The 17,740-nt window shown below is 45.6% G+C and overlaps 1 protein-coding gene across 1 annotated transcript; it reads right to left on the bottom strand.

Moving 5' to 3' along the window:
* Positions 1-1,242: 1,242 nt before the first annotated feature.
* On the bottom strand, positions 1,243-13,474 carry LOC308564700 (B-lymphocyte antigen CD20-like). The gene is made up of 7 exons (XM_081153220.1): positions 13,382-13,474; positions 7,584-7,758; positions 7,037-7,156; positions 6,094-6,150; positions 4,837-5,073; positions 3,461-3,562; positions 1,243-2,310 (listed from the first exon to the last, which is right to left on the bottom strand). Exons 2-7 carry the CDS (start codon positions 7,740-7,742, stop codon positions 2,074-2,076), a joined length of 912 nt encoding a protein of 303 aa, XP_081009346.1. The 5' UTR covers positions 7,743-7,758; positions 13,382-13,474; the 3' UTR covers positions 1,243-2,073.
* Positions 13,475-17,740: the final 4,266 nt, after the last annotated feature.

Here is a 17,740-nt window from a genome sequence, read left to right as displayed (position 1 = left end):
TTTTTGCCAAGTTTTTTTTAATTGGCTTATCTTTTTATTGTTGATTTGTAAACTTTCTTTAAACATTCTGAATACTAGACCCTTATCAGATAGATAGTTTGCAAGTATTTTCTCCTCTTATGTGGGTTGTAATTTTACTTTCTTTAGATTCCCCTCTGAAGCACAAATGTTTTTAATTTTGACAATATTCAATTTTTTTTTCTTTGTTTGCTTATGATTTTGATGTCATCCCTAAAACACCGTTCCCTAATCCAAGGTCTTGAACTTTGCACCCTGTTTTCTTCTAAGAGTTTAATAGCTTTAGCTCTTACATTTGGGCCTCTGACGGACTTTCACAAGGTTTGAAGGCTGAAGACACATTTTGAATAATGAAAAGAGGAAATATGTATTTTGCTCAAGGTTCCTGCAGCTCCAAAAGTGATTTGCAAAAAACAAAAATTTGGAAATACCCTAAGTACCAATTATAGAGGAATGGTGAATTCTATATTGATTTAATGAAATGTTAAGTTGCAACTAAAAATAACAGTTATGAAAATTATATATCAATAAGGAAAAATATTTATGAGATGTTAAGTATAAAATGCAGATTATATTATACAGTGGTTACAGGTGGGTAAAATTATGTATTACTGTGAACGAGGGTGATGAACTACCCTGGTTTGCCTTGGACTATCTGGGTCTTAGCACTGAAAATTCTGCCTCCCAGGAAACCTCTCAGTCCTGGACAAATCACCCTGTTATGAACAAGCTGCCCAAGGGATAACTGGGGAGCAGATCATAGCAAGGATATTCATTCTTCTCTAGCAGTCAATATTGACAGTGTCTCGGATTCTAAGGAGTTATCTGAGATCAGTAAAAACTAATTATTTGAGGTCATAAAAATGAATAAAATTAAATTCTTAAGGAAACCATGGTTTTGGAGGGGAAGCCTCATGTATTTCAGAAGTGGAGAAAATAAGAAATAAGATATTGTCGTTTGTGAAGGTTTTCCCGTGAGTCTGGCATTGCCCCTCCCTCTTCCCTTTCCTAATTCAAGGCCGGTGGGCCTGCCATATAGTTCCGTGAAATTCTGGAGTGCCCAGAGTGAGGAATTTGTTAGTAATGACCTGGTCCCTGAAAAACCTGTTGACCCAACTCTATCATTTATGTGGGCATTGGGTAGACAGTTTGGTTATTTGAAACATTACAGGATTTGAGTAGGAAGATCTGGATATAAAAAAGTCTCTCAAAATTAGTAGCTGTGGCCATTGAGAAATTATCTTTATTTACAGATTACTTAGCCCCTTTGAATCATGTGTAAAATAAGGATAGGAATTTTTTTCCTGATCGTGGACAATCAAATGCAATTGTTTGATAAAATACTTTGTTGGCTGGAAGATATTCTGCAAATACAAGTGTCGCTTATCATTTGAGGCGTGGGTGCTCCTGGGGCTCTCCTTTCACTCTCTCCTCTTGGCCAAAGGCTGAAAGGAAATGGGCAGTGCAGCCCCGAGCCCAGAGCAGGAGCTGGGGCAGGTCCCATGGATCTGCACCCACTCTGCTGGTGCAGGGAGAGGGTTGGGGGTCAGCCCTTAGAGCCCCCCTGACGGGGCGTGGGGGCTCCAAGAATGCGCCCCGGCGTCAGCCCCGTAGCAAAGCAGGTGGAACAGACTTCTTGTTGCGTCTCATTGTTATTGTTACTACTTTCCTGAACACAGCGGTGCAGAGGGAGCCCGCCCAGAAGGCAGGTGTGGTGGGAATTGGGGACGGTTCGGGGATGGCGTGGAGCAGTCCTTTAGCTTTTTCGTTGGGTGCAGTCTCCCTACAGAGAAGCGCAGAGCGAGTCGCAGAAACACAAGCAGCCCATCGAGGCCAGACCAGCGAGCAGCCACCTTCTGCCGCTGGCAAGAGTAAGAAAAGTGCTCCGAGCAAGAAACACCGTCTGCAGGAGACGGGGGGGGGGGGGGGGGGGGGGGCACCTTGTGCGGGAGGGGGCGAGGGGGATGCGCGAGGTGCGTCGGGCGCGGGGCGCGTCTCCGGAGCTGCGGGCACTAATGCTTGGGAGGAAGGGCACGAAGCAGCGGCGCCGAGCCGTCAAGGGGCGCAGTCGCCTTCCGTCGGGGACGGTGCCGGGTCGTGGGGCGGCTCGGGGAAGTTCAGCTCCGTTTCCTCTTCTTCCTCCAGGATGGGGATGGCCTCAGCGTCGTCCTCGCTCGGCGGCCGCGCGGCCGCCTCGGGCATCTCCACCGCCGCCTCGCGCAGCTCCGCCGCCGCCTCCCGCTTCTCCGCCGCCGCCTCCCTCCTCTCTTCGGCCGACAGGAGGACCACGCCCTGGGACACAGAACCACACCCGCGCTGCGGCGTCGCCTGGCCCCGCCCCGCGCTTCCCCGCGCGCGCCGAGTGCGCCCCGTGCGCGCCGCGCGCTTCGTTCCCCGCGCCGGGCCCGGCCGGGCGGCTGCTGCGTGCGCGCTCCTCCGGGCCCTTCGCCAGGCTCGGCCCTGGGGGCGGGTGGGGTGGGTCCCTGGGGAGAAAAGGGGCATCTCTAATATTTTAAACAAACAAACAAAAAAATTAAAAGAGAGAAAAAACACACACCGCGACTCATCCTCACTTACGTGCGCGCACGTAACCCGCGACACAGACCGTAATGTGGTGAAGGTCTGGGGGGCTGCGTGGTGGAGGGGACCTGGGTGGGGGATGTCTGTAATACTTTCAACAATAAAGGTAAATTAAAACATTAAAAAAAAAAAAGACTCATCCTCAAGGCCAGCAGTTTTTGCCACTTTTCCTGGAATGACCACACAGTATTTGGGACAGAACACCCTAATAGCAGAGGGATTCCAGTGTTTGCTTTGATTTGCCTCTATCGGGGGTAATTTTGGGGAAATTGTTTTCTTCTAATCCTACTTTTCTCATTGGCAAAATGAAGGGATGAGTGCTGATTCCTAAACTCCGTTCTGAGCCTGGCTTCGAAGCAGCTGGGAAGGGGTGTTGCGAAGCAGCTGGGAAGGGGTGTTGCTGTCTCCCAGGTGTTCAGCGTCTCTGAACCTACTGCTCTGGAAGAGGGGTTAGATGAAAAGGTGGTATGTACGGGGCGGGTGGAAGCAGGGGGTAATGAGAAATAAAGCAGAAGAACTGGTGGCTTTAATCAGCCCTCACCCTTCAGCCATCTGCTTTTTTTTAACACATGACATATAGAATCAAGTTGGATGCCTGAAGCCAAGCAGAAGCCAAGGTCAGTAAGAGGGTGCACACATTATAGAACTGTATCCCTGTCGAACCTTTAGATTTATTTCAAACTTCAAGACATTTTCCCTCAGTATTGGTATTTTCTACTTTCCATAAATATGCCAAGGCCATTTTCGATGGAGCTCCCGGGCTCAAAGTCTCATTGGATTACATTCTCTTTAAAGGGTCTTTTTTTTAGGGTAAGTCATGGTTTTCCTAGAGGGAGGTTGGGACAGAGTGGCTACTACTTACAGCTTTGGGTTTGGAGCACAGTTTTTTCCATTCACTCTCAACAGTGCCAGCTGCCACAAGTTTCTGGAAGAAGGCAAAGATCAGCATCGCAGTGAAAAGACTCTGAAGAAGAACAGAAAAGTGAGGGTGAAAATGTAATAATAAAAAAAAGTAAGAATACGGTTTGTGCTCAATCAATGACTGTCGACTAAAATTAAATGATTAAAAGATCAATTATTTAGGTGAGTAATGACTAACTGTAAGAATTACTAGTATCTTTATAGCCAAAATCTGGAAACAGCCCAAGCACCCATCAGCAGATGAGTGCATAAAAAAGCCACGGTACATTCACACCATGGAATACTACACAGCCATAAAAAAAAGAGGAGCTCTTACCCTTTGCGACAGCACAGAGGGACCTGGAGAGTATTACGCTAAGCGTAATAAGCCAGTCAGAGAAAGACAAATACCGTATGATGCCACTAGTATGTGGAATCTAATGAACAAAATAAACTGACCAACAAAATGGAACCGTAAGCATGGACACCATGGACACATGCAACAGACTGGCCAGTGCCCAGGTGGATGGAGGTGACTGGATAAAAAAGGTGAAGGGATTAGCTAAAGAACATATATGCACACCCCATGAACACAGACAATAGTTTGTTGAAGGCCAAGGGAGGGGGAGGCGTGAGGGAGTGGAGGTGAGCAAATGGGGGGAAAGGGGACACCTGCAATAATGTCAACAGCAAAATTTTTAATAAAAAATAGTGAAAAAACACACGAATATCTTTATAACCCTAAGCCTTAGTACAATTCCTGGCACACAACAAATAGTTAACAGTGTTGCTGATAGAAAGTAAAAGAGTAATACTTAGTTGAAAAATCAGTTCTGTGTAGGAAATACTATGAGGAAATTCATGAGGAAAGAGTAATTACTGAGCCCCAAATTAGTTGCATCCAGCTTTATTTTGGGGTATCACACCAAGGAAACCTCTTTACACTTGGGGTATGCATCTTTTCCCCTTCAAACTCTGCACTAAAAACTCCTTGAGGCAAAAGATATTTATAACAAGTAGTTCTTCAATGTTCATCTTAATAATAATAATAAATACTAATACCACTAATAAAATTAATATTAACGTTAAAGAAAACGCTTATATGCCACTTTCTATGTACCAGACACTGTTCTAAAAGTTTTGCATACATTGACTGATCCATCAAAACAGCCCTACAAGTCAGCATTTCACAATGAAAACTGAGAGAGTGTGGTTAAAATTCTTGTGCAAAGCCATGAGGCAATAAGTCCCAGACACAGACAGCCTGGATCTAGAGTTGATGCTCATAATAGAAATGCCACACTTCCTCTCTGAAAAGAAATCAGATTTCACACTTACCAAGAATACAGATCGAATTCTGTAACAATATTGTAGATATAAAGAGTTTTTCTCAGCAGGGTTAGCTGGCTCACAGTTGTGTATGTTAATAGATAGCACGGGAGTGTTAATGAAGTTTGGACTCTCCATTTTAAAAAAATGGGAAACTGTAATATTAAATATGTCCATGATCAAAAGAATTATTCCAGAAATGGCAGCAAAGAGGCTCAATGAGTTCATGATCATTTTTCCTTTGACCTGAAACGGAGACATGCAGAGTCATTAATGCGGTTGGGTTTCCATTTGGAGAACTTAAGCCAGGGCGGTATCCCAGGCCTCATGCCTCTTAAGAGGCACTACACCGAGATCATCCCCTCCACACGCCTCTCAGCTTTTAGTCTGTCACTGTCAAATAAAAACCTCCACCTCGCAATCTTGCTTCTTTCTCAGTCTTCCCCATCTCATTTTATGCCATCGCCATCCGATCAGTTTATCAAGAAAAAATTATAGGATTAATCATTCTTATAAATTGCCCCCTTGCACTTCCTTTCACTGCCACTGTCACCATCCTAGTAGGCATTTAATAAATATTTGTTGGGTAAATGAAGATAAATAGTATTCAGACCATATCTGGCCGTGTAAAAGGGTTGAGGAGAGAAGAGGAGGTTCCTCCGTCTCAGTGAAGCGGGACGGTATTGTGGGTAGACAGACAGAACCCTCTGGGCCTGGACCATCAGGGGGACAAACGGCAGCAAGAGTAACACCTCCTGCTCCCTACCGGCATCAGTGGCAATCGGACCCAGTCGGCTGTCTTTCAAAATGCCATTGGGGCTGGTGCCTCTGGTAGCGTAGGTCAGAGGATGTCAGTGGGCAAGGACAGTAAAAGGCCAAGGCAGGAAAATAATGTGACAAGTACCATAAGGATACGAGATTATTGATGGGTAAGACACACATACTTCCTCCCTGACTATATGACCTGCGGATGGCAAGTCATAGGACCGGCTGAATTTGGAGAATAAAAAAATCTTCATAACAGTTTTCCCCCCAAAACCCAGTGTGTCAGACCTTTAATTCTGTTTCCATGGATGCATTTCAGGTAGATCTCACTTCCAAGTTTTTTCTTAAATAAAATCCTAACAGCATTGAAGAGGATTTTTTGCTTTTTAGGGACGAGGGAACTCAGTACTACTGTGATTCCAAAGGTTTTTTAAGAGTCCTTGTTTTTAACTGAGAAATTAATATTTCCCTGATGTGTAGAGAGAGCATACGATTACTTGCCAAACTCTTCCTGGAGTTTGTCTCGGCTGCTGCCAGGAGTGATCCAGAAATGATGTACTGTGAAGGGGGGGGGGGAGATGGGAGAGTGGGGGGGGGGCAGAGAGGGAGGTTACTTTTTAACACTGAGAAATGGTTGCAGAAAAGCTATCCACACTTTCAACCACTTGTGCTAAACTACCCAGCCGTTTTTATCGGATTTATTTCTTTTTCAGTGGTCATATTTCTCTGTTACTCAGGTTCAAGTACATTCAATCCGCGCCTTTTATTCAACCAACTGGAGAGCTGTGACTAGGAATGTAATAAAATTAAAGAGGCAGAATTCACATTGCCATGTCCATTAATAGTCACACTGTTTTGTTTTCTTTCTTTACAATTTTTTTTTTTTTTTTTTTGTAGAATTGCTTTGTAGTTCCCAAGGATTTATCTGACTGATGTCAATGAAGAATGAACCAATGCAGGAAATATTCGGCCTGAATGTCACAAGCACCCCATTAAAATGTTGGCTGCTGCAGGAAGTGGTGATGATTATTTCTCATTTTCAAGCTGTAAAAATGGAGAAAATTCTTACTCTAATCCCTCTCCCCTTGTTCTGAAATTTTCAACCTTGGGCTCATCTTTATCACAGCAACTAGAAAAATACAAGGTGATATAAACACCACTGCCCCCCATTGTCTTTGGAGAGGTCATGCCTTGAACGACCCTCCTTCCCCGTGTAGGCTCACGGGGGGCACTGTACCCTGACCCCTGTGAAGCACGAAGGCGAACCCTCAGCCGGGCACTCACACCCAGGTTAGTCAGCTGTCCTTCCTCTCAGTTATTCTAACCACACAACCTATTTCCCACTCAACTCTCCTCAACACAGAAATAATCTGGCATATTGCTGTGGAGTTTTTTAACATTTTTGCCTGCATCGCTCCCCAGACGGCTGTGGATTCTTACTCACCATAACGCCTCCCCAGAGAGGGTACCACACAGTCACACAGATGGGCACATAGACCTCCATGTGGATCATCAGGAGGCCGCCGAGGGCGATGTGGAAGAGCCCGTTCATGATCTGGACCGCCTGGGAGGAAGCAGGGGCACTGATGGGTGAACCCAAATCACCTTCAAGTCAGAAGGCAAAGGTGAGGCTGCAGGCCCTGGCTTGGGCCTGTTCAAAGTGCCCAAAGGAAGTGGTGAAGATGCCAAGGCACACGTCTTGTTCGGATTCATTTTCCCCACCACCCGGGACATTTCCAAGGCAGGTATGCGTGGGATGCTGGTGACCAACTGGAATGGGAGATCCCTAAATGCGCAAACCTCAGAATCAAAAGGGGACATAGATCACTGTGATAACGTCTCTGTATGTCCCTGATTTGACCCACCGTTTTAGACCTAAAGAACGCCTCAGGTTGGATCAGATACCTTCAAATTGGACTGAGTCCTGTACCTGGCCTACAGCATCTGCGTCTGTAGTCCCCAGGGTATGGAATGGAGGGCAACTGACTCACCCCCAAAGCCTTGGATTCCCTCATGAAGAAGCTTTGTGTGGGGCCCACCACAGGAGACATCTTCCTGGGAATCGGTCTTTTAACAGGTTGCATGGCCACAGGGCCTTTCATAGGATCTGCTGGGAAAGCTCCACTCATTGAATTTCTGGGTGTCATCATTTCAACTGCAATACTCCTAAAAAATAAAATAATAAAATGAGAAGAGAACAGGATTTCAGTAGTCTTTTATCTTGTGTCATTCAACCTGCATACTGTTTTTTTCTGAATTCTTTCCATGGGTGTCGTTGGGGGTACACCTGGCCTCTTCCTTGTGACTTTGGATCTGAGGCAAGGCTGTGTTCTAAGACAGGGTTTGGAGGGAGCATCTCAGGCCAGGACATATGTGCCCAGGGGTCGCTGCCGGTATTCTTGACAACTACGTTTGGGGCATAATTTATCTTTGTAGAGAACATGCTCATATATCTGCATGTCCTGTTTGTCTCTCAGCCCTGGGTGCTTTTCTTACGCTTTAATATTGGAAAATGCATTTTGGACTGACTTGCTCTTGTCCCTTTGCTTACCTACTTTTGTCTGTTGTGATGGACCAGCGGCCTCGTGACAGAGTATGATGGTGACTGCCCTTAGAGCCAGGAGGGACCAACTGGAGTCTGCCCCCTGCCACTTCTCTGTGACCTTCAGTTTATCACTTCCAGGAAGCTCTCTAAGGTTATATGTAAGACCACGGCCTCCTCACTCAAGTTGCCTAGGTTTTAATCATGATTCTTATATTTGCCATGAAACTTTGGGCAAGTTTTTTTAAAAGTCTCTGAGCCTCAAGTTCAACTGTAACATGGGGAAAATAATAATTCTTATCTCACAGGGTTGCTATAAGGCTTAAATGGTCTGATGATCTGTGGGTGGTTGGTGTCTTTCTGCTCAGGTGGAGCTCAAATGTCAGATCCTCAGGGAAGCCTTCCCTGAACCCTCAATCCCAATGCATCCTCCCAGTTACTCTCTCCCTCAGCGCCCCATTGTATTTGCTTCAGACACTTATCCCTGGGGGTAGTTACCTTGACTACTTGCTTGCTTACTTATGCTCTGAATCTCCCCACTAGAATATAAGTTCCATCAAAGCAGAGGCCTTCATCTCTCTTACCCAGTATCTTAGTGGTTTCTTAGTAAATATGATTGAAGGAGAAAATGTATGTAATGCACCCATGTCTGAATAATTATTAGCTGTCTTGGTTGCTGTTCTTGTTTTAGTATTATTACCTTTATGAGCATTAGTTTCTATTCTTTCCATCTGAAAAATAAGCACAATACCCCTTTCACAGGTATTTATGAGAAATAAGTAAGTTAACATGTGAAAGTGCCTAGTACCCGGAGAAAGTAGTAAATACTATTTGTTCTTAGAGTTAATTATTTCTGAAGTTAGACAGTGATTATTACCAAGGTCCTTCCCAGCTCTAATATTTTATTTTATTTTTTAAAAATATATCTTTATTGATTTCAGAGAGAGGAAGGGAGAGTGAGAGAGAGAGAGAGAAACATCACTGATGAGAGAGTCATTGATCAGCTGCCTCCTGCACGCCCCTGACTGGGGATCAAGCCCGCAACCCGGGCATGAGCCCTGACCGGGAATCAAACTACGATCTCCTGGATCCTAGGTCGATGCTCAACCACTGAGCCACACTGGCCGGCCCAGCTCTAATATTTTAAGACTGCTCAGCTTTTTTCACCTTGGGCTTCCCTTTGGTAATCATTTGTTAAATGTCCGTAACTTACTTGAATTGTATTGGATCTTTCCTGGGCCCTGGAAAGCTCTCTTTGGGGACATGCCTTTGTTCTTGCCTTTATTGACTGGAAGTTGGTGGAGACCAAGGCTGCCTCTCTACCTTGGATATTTTACTGAAGTCACACAGAGCTGGGCAACAGCAGGTGTGACATGGGACAGGTGATTGGGAGTCTCCCGGGCCTCACTTTTGTACCTACTGTATAGTGACAAAGAGATTTCACATCTGGCATCTCATTGGAGCCTCACAGAGTAGCCTAGGGATGAGTCACTGTCCCTGTTTCGTACAGAAGGTAGCAAGGGCATAGAAAAGTTACGTAACTTATTCAAAGTTTCAGGACCAGTGGAGGTTTAAGATGAGGACTTGACGTATCCAGGGAGGTACCTATGGCACCAGGCTGCTTTGTCGCCTGTGGGGAATAGGAATTCAGTCTCTTTTACTAACGAGCCTTTTCCTTCTCCTTCAAATAGATGGGTGACTCTAAATGAGTTGAAAACAGAGCGTCTGGGCTGGAGGGAAGAGAGGCGGCTTTGAGTGAGTGCTTTGCACTTGATTTTGCCCAAGCCCTAGATGATCAGTTGTCATGTGGTCTTGGGGATCTGCTTTGTACCACAAACCACCCCAAAAGACCACCAAGCAAAAGGAATATATTAATGTAGCCTACTAGGGAGTTTACAAACGGATTCTGGTCACCAGGCAGGGTTTTTAGAGCTTGTCAGGGGAACCTCAGAAACCATTCTGTTCATTTGACTAGTGAGGAAGCTGCGGCCCAGGGATGGGACATGCCTTACCAAAGACCTTGCGCTCGGTGACCGAGCCAAACGGGAAGGCAGTCACCATGGCCCTGAGGCTGGTCCTCTTTCTGCTGTACCTCAAGCTAGGCCACATAGAATTGTTCACTGAGCACTTGCTATGTGCCAGGGATGGTGTATATGCATCTAGTTCCAGCTCTCCCAACCCCCTCTGTACTAAGCAGGCATTTCATCTTTCTGCAGATGAGGACATGGAGGTACCGAGAGGTTCACTTTCCCGTGGCAAGTGTGGGATGAGCTGGGAGTCACCGCCCTCCTCTCCAGAGGGCTAATTTTAGTGAGGATGACTGTAAGAGCAAAGGTCATCAATTATCTAGATGATTGGGCTACTGTTGCTTTTAATTTCTCCATATTTTTCAACTGCCTAAGGCTGTGCCTGTGTTATTGGTGAGATAAACCATTTCTGTAAACAAGTTCTACTCAAGCTAATGACAGTGGCTAATGGCAGTAATGACTATTGGGGGAATGATTTTCTGTGTTAAAATGATGTCTCGCTATGTAAATTAATACAAAATCTTCAATAAATATTACTGTAAAATGGTAGTTTATAAACACAAACATACCTGTTTCTGTATGCTACTCCATGTCTTATGCAAATAATCTCATATACACACACACACACATATATATGTGTGTATATATATATATATACATATATATAATATGCTAGGGCATTATAGACTGACTGGGTAATGAAAAGTTTCATCCTATGGGAGTATATAAAACTAAACCACATACTCCTAAGGATATTGTAGATTCCTGAAGCTTTGCCTTAGCCCCCTCCAAAAAAAAAAATTGTTCACAATCACCTAAATAATTATGCCCAAAGACTCGTTGGTACTTTAGTCGGGGTTACTGACCACATTGGTCAAAATGCGGTAACAACAGGATCCTATTTTCACTAAGCCATATTAGAACCGGGACTCAGTTTACCGGACACTGCCCCATTCTATGACAGCAGGGCCTGCAAATGCCTTCTGATCCTGAAAGGCCCGCTGTCCCTGTCCGTCCGCTGCAGACGGGCTCGCGGCCTTCACGGGTCTGGGTCTGAGTTATGACTCGTGGGCCCAGAAATTCCATCCCTTACTGTGAAGTCCAAAGCTGCTGTTCCCTTACTGTCCCCCTTGGTTACCTCGACTTCCTCCTTTGCCACGCACAGTGCTTTTGCGGTTTATGCTTCGCGGCCCCCTGTGCACCCTGGGGGGACTGTCCCTCTTCCCACGCCCGGCCTGTCCCCTTCCACCAAGTCGCTGCCCTCCCGGGAAGCCTGCGCCCTGTGCCAGCGAGTCCCCGCTCCGCGGCTTGCTACTCTTGAGATCCCTCTATCCAAAGTACTGTTTTGAGAACATGAGATACCTTGCAATTTATAAAAGACTTAACAGTCAAAGAATAATTGTAATTACCAGACCTTTTTTTTTTTAATGATTAAAATGTGCCACGGTGTCCCCCAACCCGAGCCCCTTCCTTTAATCCAGCAGTGTCCCCGTCACTGCCAGCGTCCCCTGCCCTTACCCAGGGCTTCTTCAAGGCTGCGGTTCCTCCCCCCCACTCCCTCCCCTCCTCACTCTTCAGGCTTCGCTGCGGCTGTGGCCACTCAGCTGGAACTGCGCCTTCAGGGACCCGCTGCACAGCCCCGGCCCTCCTTCAGGCGTCGCCCCTCAGGCCGCTTTACTTCTGCTCCCCTGTGGCCCAGGCTTGCCAAGCTGGAGCCGCCTGTCCCTCGCTCCTTTGTCTCCCACGCTCACTCGTGGCCCGGCCCTGCCGGATGGGCCTCTGTGATGCACCTTATCTGGCAGGTGAACATTTGTTCTACTTCCACTGTCACCTCATGCATTCAATTCTCACTTCCTCCCTTGGCTTAAGCACAGAAGTCTTGCTTCTCTGCCTTCAGTCTTTCTCTTTTTTAACCCACCCTCCCTCCACCCTTCTGTGATGGATCTGAGGCAGGATTTGGGGCTCATTTTGGTGTCCGCCGACTCCCTCCAGAAATGTGAGGCCGCGATCAGCCCTAAATCGCTACCTAAGTCGTGGCTTCCCGAGCTGGAGCTCTCGCTGCCACCTGGCGTTGCCTGCGGAGGAGCCTTCGAGTCCAGCTTTACCGGGTCTGCACATGCCTCCTGCTCTCTCCTTCGAATCCCCTCCTCGAAATGCCCCTCCTGCCCCTTCCTTTTCGGTCAAACTCCCCACGAGACATGCACACCACCCGAGGCTGTCCCTGCTCTTCTATGGCCGCAACTTCTCTTCCAAAGCCACAGCTCTTGGCCTTTCTGACTCGTCACCGACAGTTTTCTTCCTCTGCATATTGCAGCTTCTCTAATGGGGTGTAGTAAATCCCGCAAGGAAATGTCCTACTAGGGCTACGCAGAGAACTCGTTTTCTCTGCACTTTGAGCTCAGTAAATGTCACAGGGAACGCTAAACTGAACTGCGTCCTCGGAGCAGGTTTATGGAACGCGCAGGACAGCGGACAAAAAAGTAGTGGGATCAGTGAGGTGAAGCCGTCTTACGGGAACCAGGGCACAGGAGTCACATTATATACTGGCTTTAGAGACAGTTATGACATCGCTAACATGATTTTTGTTCCCCTTCGTTAGAGCTTCCTCTCGCCTCCAGTGTCCGCTCTCTAAGTTTCTGTGAGGGATCTGAGGCAGGATTTTCGGCTCCTTTTGGTGTCCACCAGCCCCCTCCAGAAATGTTAGCCTATGAGGCTTAACAGTGTCTAGGGATATTTACATTTAGCGGGTTATCTTTGGAGAGAAAAAACTTTTAAACGAGAGGAATAGTTATTTTCATTATAGCCACAACTGGTTATATTCTTGTTTGGTACCAGCCAACGGGTTCTAAGAGTTTCAGGATTTTAGCTCATTTAGTCTTAATGATGTAGTAACTTGGCCTGACATTATATGGCTTGTAAATGGTAGCGTGCAGGTTCGAGCCCAGCAGGTTGGCAACCGTGCTTTAATCCACACGCTGCAGTCCGCTATTTTTTAGCATAACTCAAAGTTGGGGGGGGGGAGAGACAGACAGACAGACAGATTAAGAGAGTGGGTGGGCAGCAAGCCTTGACATCATCCCCTCCTCAAATCATGGCACTATCAGAAAACTTGACCAGGGAGGCCTTGAATTAAAGCCCCAAATCTCCAGTCTCCGAAACCACCCTAGACGTTATCCGTCCCTCCCTTTTAGTCACTGAAACAAGTCAATGGATTCCTTACCTGAGTCTCCAAGGCCTTAGGGCTCAAGGGCTGATTTGCTGCTTGCTGCTGAGTGCACTTGGCTGCTGCTTTCTCAAGTACACGGGGATGAGTGAGATCGACAAGGCCCAGGGTCTCTGGTAGATACCAGGTGACAGGAAGTCGGTGGCTTCTGCTACCTTGGGCATCGCCCCAATTACTTGGGTTTAATACACACTTACCAAAGCTGAAGGATATACAAAAAAGTTTCTGCCTTACCAGGAGGTTTCACTTCTTGAAAAAGACCCCAGGGGACCGCATGGCGTACTTTACACTACCTTAATTAGAAGAACTTGGCAGCCCCCACCCTGCAAGCAGGTGTGGATCGTGGGTCCCCAAGGGCAAGAAGGGCTCTAGAAATTCTGCAAAGATGGGCTGTAAGGACTTTTACCTCTTTACTTCACTTTTAGGAGTGAGTAGGTGGGAAGGAGGCATCCATGCAGAGACAGTCAAGAATCATTAAGCTCGTACATTGGGACAGTCTGTGTGTCCATCTCCATATATTGTCTCACTGACCTACACTTAGGGTTCTAGTGGGACCACATATGTCTTGTGCCAGATTTAGTAGAAATGGCCTAAAAATATACTCTGGTGCTAGACCACGTTCCCAGGAGCTTGAGATAAGAGTTTCATATTTGGGGATATAAATCGAAGTAGCACTTCTACCATTTCCTCCATCTGTTCAGTTCCCTTGGGTCCCGTCTCTTCATTTTGGGCTGGCGCTGTGACTATCAAGCCCAGTGCCAAGTCAAGTGAGGGAATGGAGGAAGCTGGTGGCCAGGAGAGTGCCAACATTTCGGAGATGAATCAAAGAAAGCTTTGCCCAAGATACTGTACCCCCTGGCCCACTATATACAGCCTTTACAGCAGTCCCCCCTTATTTGTGGTTTCACTTTCTGGGGTTTCAGTTACCCGCAGTCAATCATGGTCTGAAAGTATTAAATGAAAAATTCCAGAAATAAACAAATTATAAGTTTTAAATTGCATGCCATTCTGAGCAGTGTGATAAAATCTGACACTGTCCTGCTCAGAGACGTGAATCATCCCTTTGTTCAGCATCTCCACACTTTATATGCCCCTGCTCACTGGTCACTGGTCACTTGGTAGCCGTCTATGTTATCAGATCAACTGTGGTGGTATCTCAGTGTTTGTGTTCAACTAACTTTTATTTTACTTAGTAGTGGCTCCAAAGCACAAGAGTAGTGATGCTGGCAACTTGGATATGCCAAAGAGAGGCCGGGAAGTGTTATGTATGTATAGGAAAAAACATAATATATAAGATGTCCCCCCAAAATGTATACACACACTCTGAATAATTATAAAGGCAGCGTATATTAAAGTGCATTTCATTTTCAAAGTTGAGCTATCAGCTGTTAAAGTGTGTATAATTTTTTGGGACACACTATCTGTGGTTTCAGGCATCTACTGGGGGTCTTCGAATATATCCCCCATGGATATTGGGGACTACTGTGTGTTCATATGCTGGATTTTTCACTATTTTTAAATTTCTTTGTCCATTTCTTAATTTCATTAGAGACTCAGGGCTGTAGTTAGGTAATTGTATGCCTAATCTAAAGGGCCGAAATATGGCAGCTCTGTTGCTGAATCTGAGGTTAATTCATATCTAGTCTCTCCCTTCTCTTCCCTTTTTGTCCCTTTGTCTCTTTTCTTTAGGATGGTTTGGAATCAAAGGGTTAGAACCAATGGGTAATAGTAGGTCTAGAGAGGCTGCTTTTAATGCAACATTTAAAAAATATCATCTCATTCATTTCTTTTCGCCTTTACTTCCCTTACCTTTGGGATCAATCTTATTAACCAAAATCACCCCAATAAATTAAAAAATTTAAAAATGCCATCTCCCCGCCACTGGAGCAGTTCATCAGTGGCAAAGGCTGCCATTTGAATGGAGAACTTACTGCCATCAAGGACACAGGTAAGCCATGTGGTCACCTATCACAAAAGCCATAGGGTGCAGAGGAAACACAGGCCCTGCCATCCATTTAACATTCTGGGGGTGGGCCTATGAGTATCTGCTCCAGTGCTTGAACGGTTGGCGACAGGGACGGTAATTTCACAGAGCCTGAGCTGCGGATGACTGGGAGGCCCAAGGTTGGGGTCCAGGGTGTTGGGTGGCTGGAAGGGTGCGCCTTCATTTTCGTGAGCACGGGAGTGGGGCCAGACTTGGCAAATATCTGGCATCAGGGAGGCTCGAATTGGGGCTGCACACCTGATTCTTCATACCCTTGTCTCTGTGTAGGCCCCATTTCCCGAAGTCTGTCTTGGGGTGTTGGCTACTCTGTTTTTTTTTTAAATTTTATTTTTGTTGCCCGGCCGGGCGTGGCTCAGCGGTTGAGCGTCGGCCTAGGATCCAGGCGATCGGGGTTCGATTCCCGGTCAGGGCACATGCCCGGGTTGTGGGCTCGATCAATGACTCTCTCATCATTGATGTTTCTCTCCCTCTCCTTTCCTCTCTCTGAAATCAATAAAGATATATTTTTTAAAAAAATAATTTATTTTTGTTTAAAATGTTACAGATGTCCCTTTTTCTCCCCAATGCCCCGTTCCACCCTGTCCCACCCCCCCCTCCCCAGGCCCTCCCCCCACCATTGTCCGTGTCCTTGGGTTGTGCATATACTCATATAAATTCTTTGGTTACTCTCTCCCCTCCCCGCACCCGCCCTAGTCTGTTTGTGTGTGTGTGTGTATGGCCAAGTGAGATCACTTAGGTGGCTCTATGTGTGATTGCTCCTGACTAAACTTGAATTTGAATTTATATACATAAGTAAACTTTCACTAGCTTTTGCTGGTTTGGCTAGATTCACCTTTTGGTGCTTGAGTAGGTTGAAATCCCCACTACAGTTTGGGTTTGTCGGTAGCACTTCATTTGTTCCATTATTTTTTTTCTGTTACATTTGAAGATATTTTATGAGATCTATTACACATTTAGAATTTTTTTTTCTCTGAATTAAACCTCTTGTTACTGTCCAGTGGCCTTCTTACTTTCATATAATGATCTTCCTTCAACTCTACATAGAAGTTCATCAACTCAACTTTTAACATTTGCCTGATAAGAATTTCTCTTCCTTTTATTGCCCCACCTCCTAACACCCCTGTTTATTTTTATCCTGGAAACATTTCGCCTCTCTTATGAAAAGTACATCTCGCAGTGCAGTTCCTGCCTTCGCGATGCCTTACGATGTATTACAGCAGGCCTCTACGGCCCCCGCGGGCAGGGCCAGCTTTCCTGAGCGCTGTGTCCTCTGAGACACGAAGCTTCTGCTTGGGCGCTGCCTCCCGTCGAGGGGTCATCACAGCCTCTCCGCTGCTGGAAGCGCCGGCACCCCAACTACCTGGTGCTGGAGGGTTTGCTTTCAGAGAATCGGTTAGGGAGATTCAGGGTTCCTCAGAGGTGAAACTAAAGACCTTACTACCAGTACTTTTTAAAATTAAATGTATTGGGGTGACATGGGTTAATATGATCACACAGGTTTCAAGTGCACATTCCTATGATACATCGTTTGTATATTGCACTGGGTGCCCACCACCCACAGTCAAATCTTCTCCCATCACCATATATTTGACCCCCTTTACCCTTTACTTCTCTGTCCCCTGCCCAACCCCCTTCTCTCCTGTTGCAAATAGAACTTGGTTACAAGTTGGAAAGTCCCAATGTTATACTTATAAATAATTAAAACCCAGGAAAATGTAAATTCAAGTATTTAAGAGCTTTGCTGTTGACAAGATCCTCTTTTTGTCCTGGGGGACTACTTTACATTTTTTACAGTTAGGAAAGTAACATCAGTTGAATACCTATTTATATACCAAGCACTGTCCATATAACAAACACTATAGTTTGATTCTGTTTTATAATAGTGGAAACTAACATTCAGGAAATAAGGGAAACTGACCCAAAGTCACAGAGAGAGAGATAAAATGTGATTTTGGAAAGCAAGAAAACCTCAAATATAAATTTAAGAGAAAACCTACCATTTCCTAAGTGATTTTTAAGTTTGAGGCAGTGGTAAAACCAGTGCAGATGGTTCATTTAAGGCTCATGTAAACCCATCAGGGAGCTATTATTATTGCCTTTTAGTCTAGGAATTGAAAGCTCACAAAGGTTAAATCATTTGTTCAGGTCAATCAGCTTTAAATTGCAAAAATGACATTTAAAACTAGGTCTGACTTAAAAGTCCTAACCGTGAGGTGACAGATTCTCACCCTTAAATAAATCTCAAACTTCACCACCACCAAATATTTTTCATCAGAACCTCGCTCCACTGGAAATATTTAAAAATAAATATTTTTAAATCAGAACCTCACTCCATTGGAAGGAAATATTTA

Source organism: Miniopterus schreibersii, assembly GCF_964146895.1.
Source record: "Miniopterus schreibersii genome assembly, chromosome: 12".
Lineage (NCBI taxonomy): Eukaryota > Metazoa > Chordata > Mammalia > Chiroptera > Miniopteridae > Miniopterus > Miniopterus schreibersii.
Note: the sequence above shows the minus strand (reverse complement) of the source record. Positions and strands in the feature narration are given on the sequence as shown.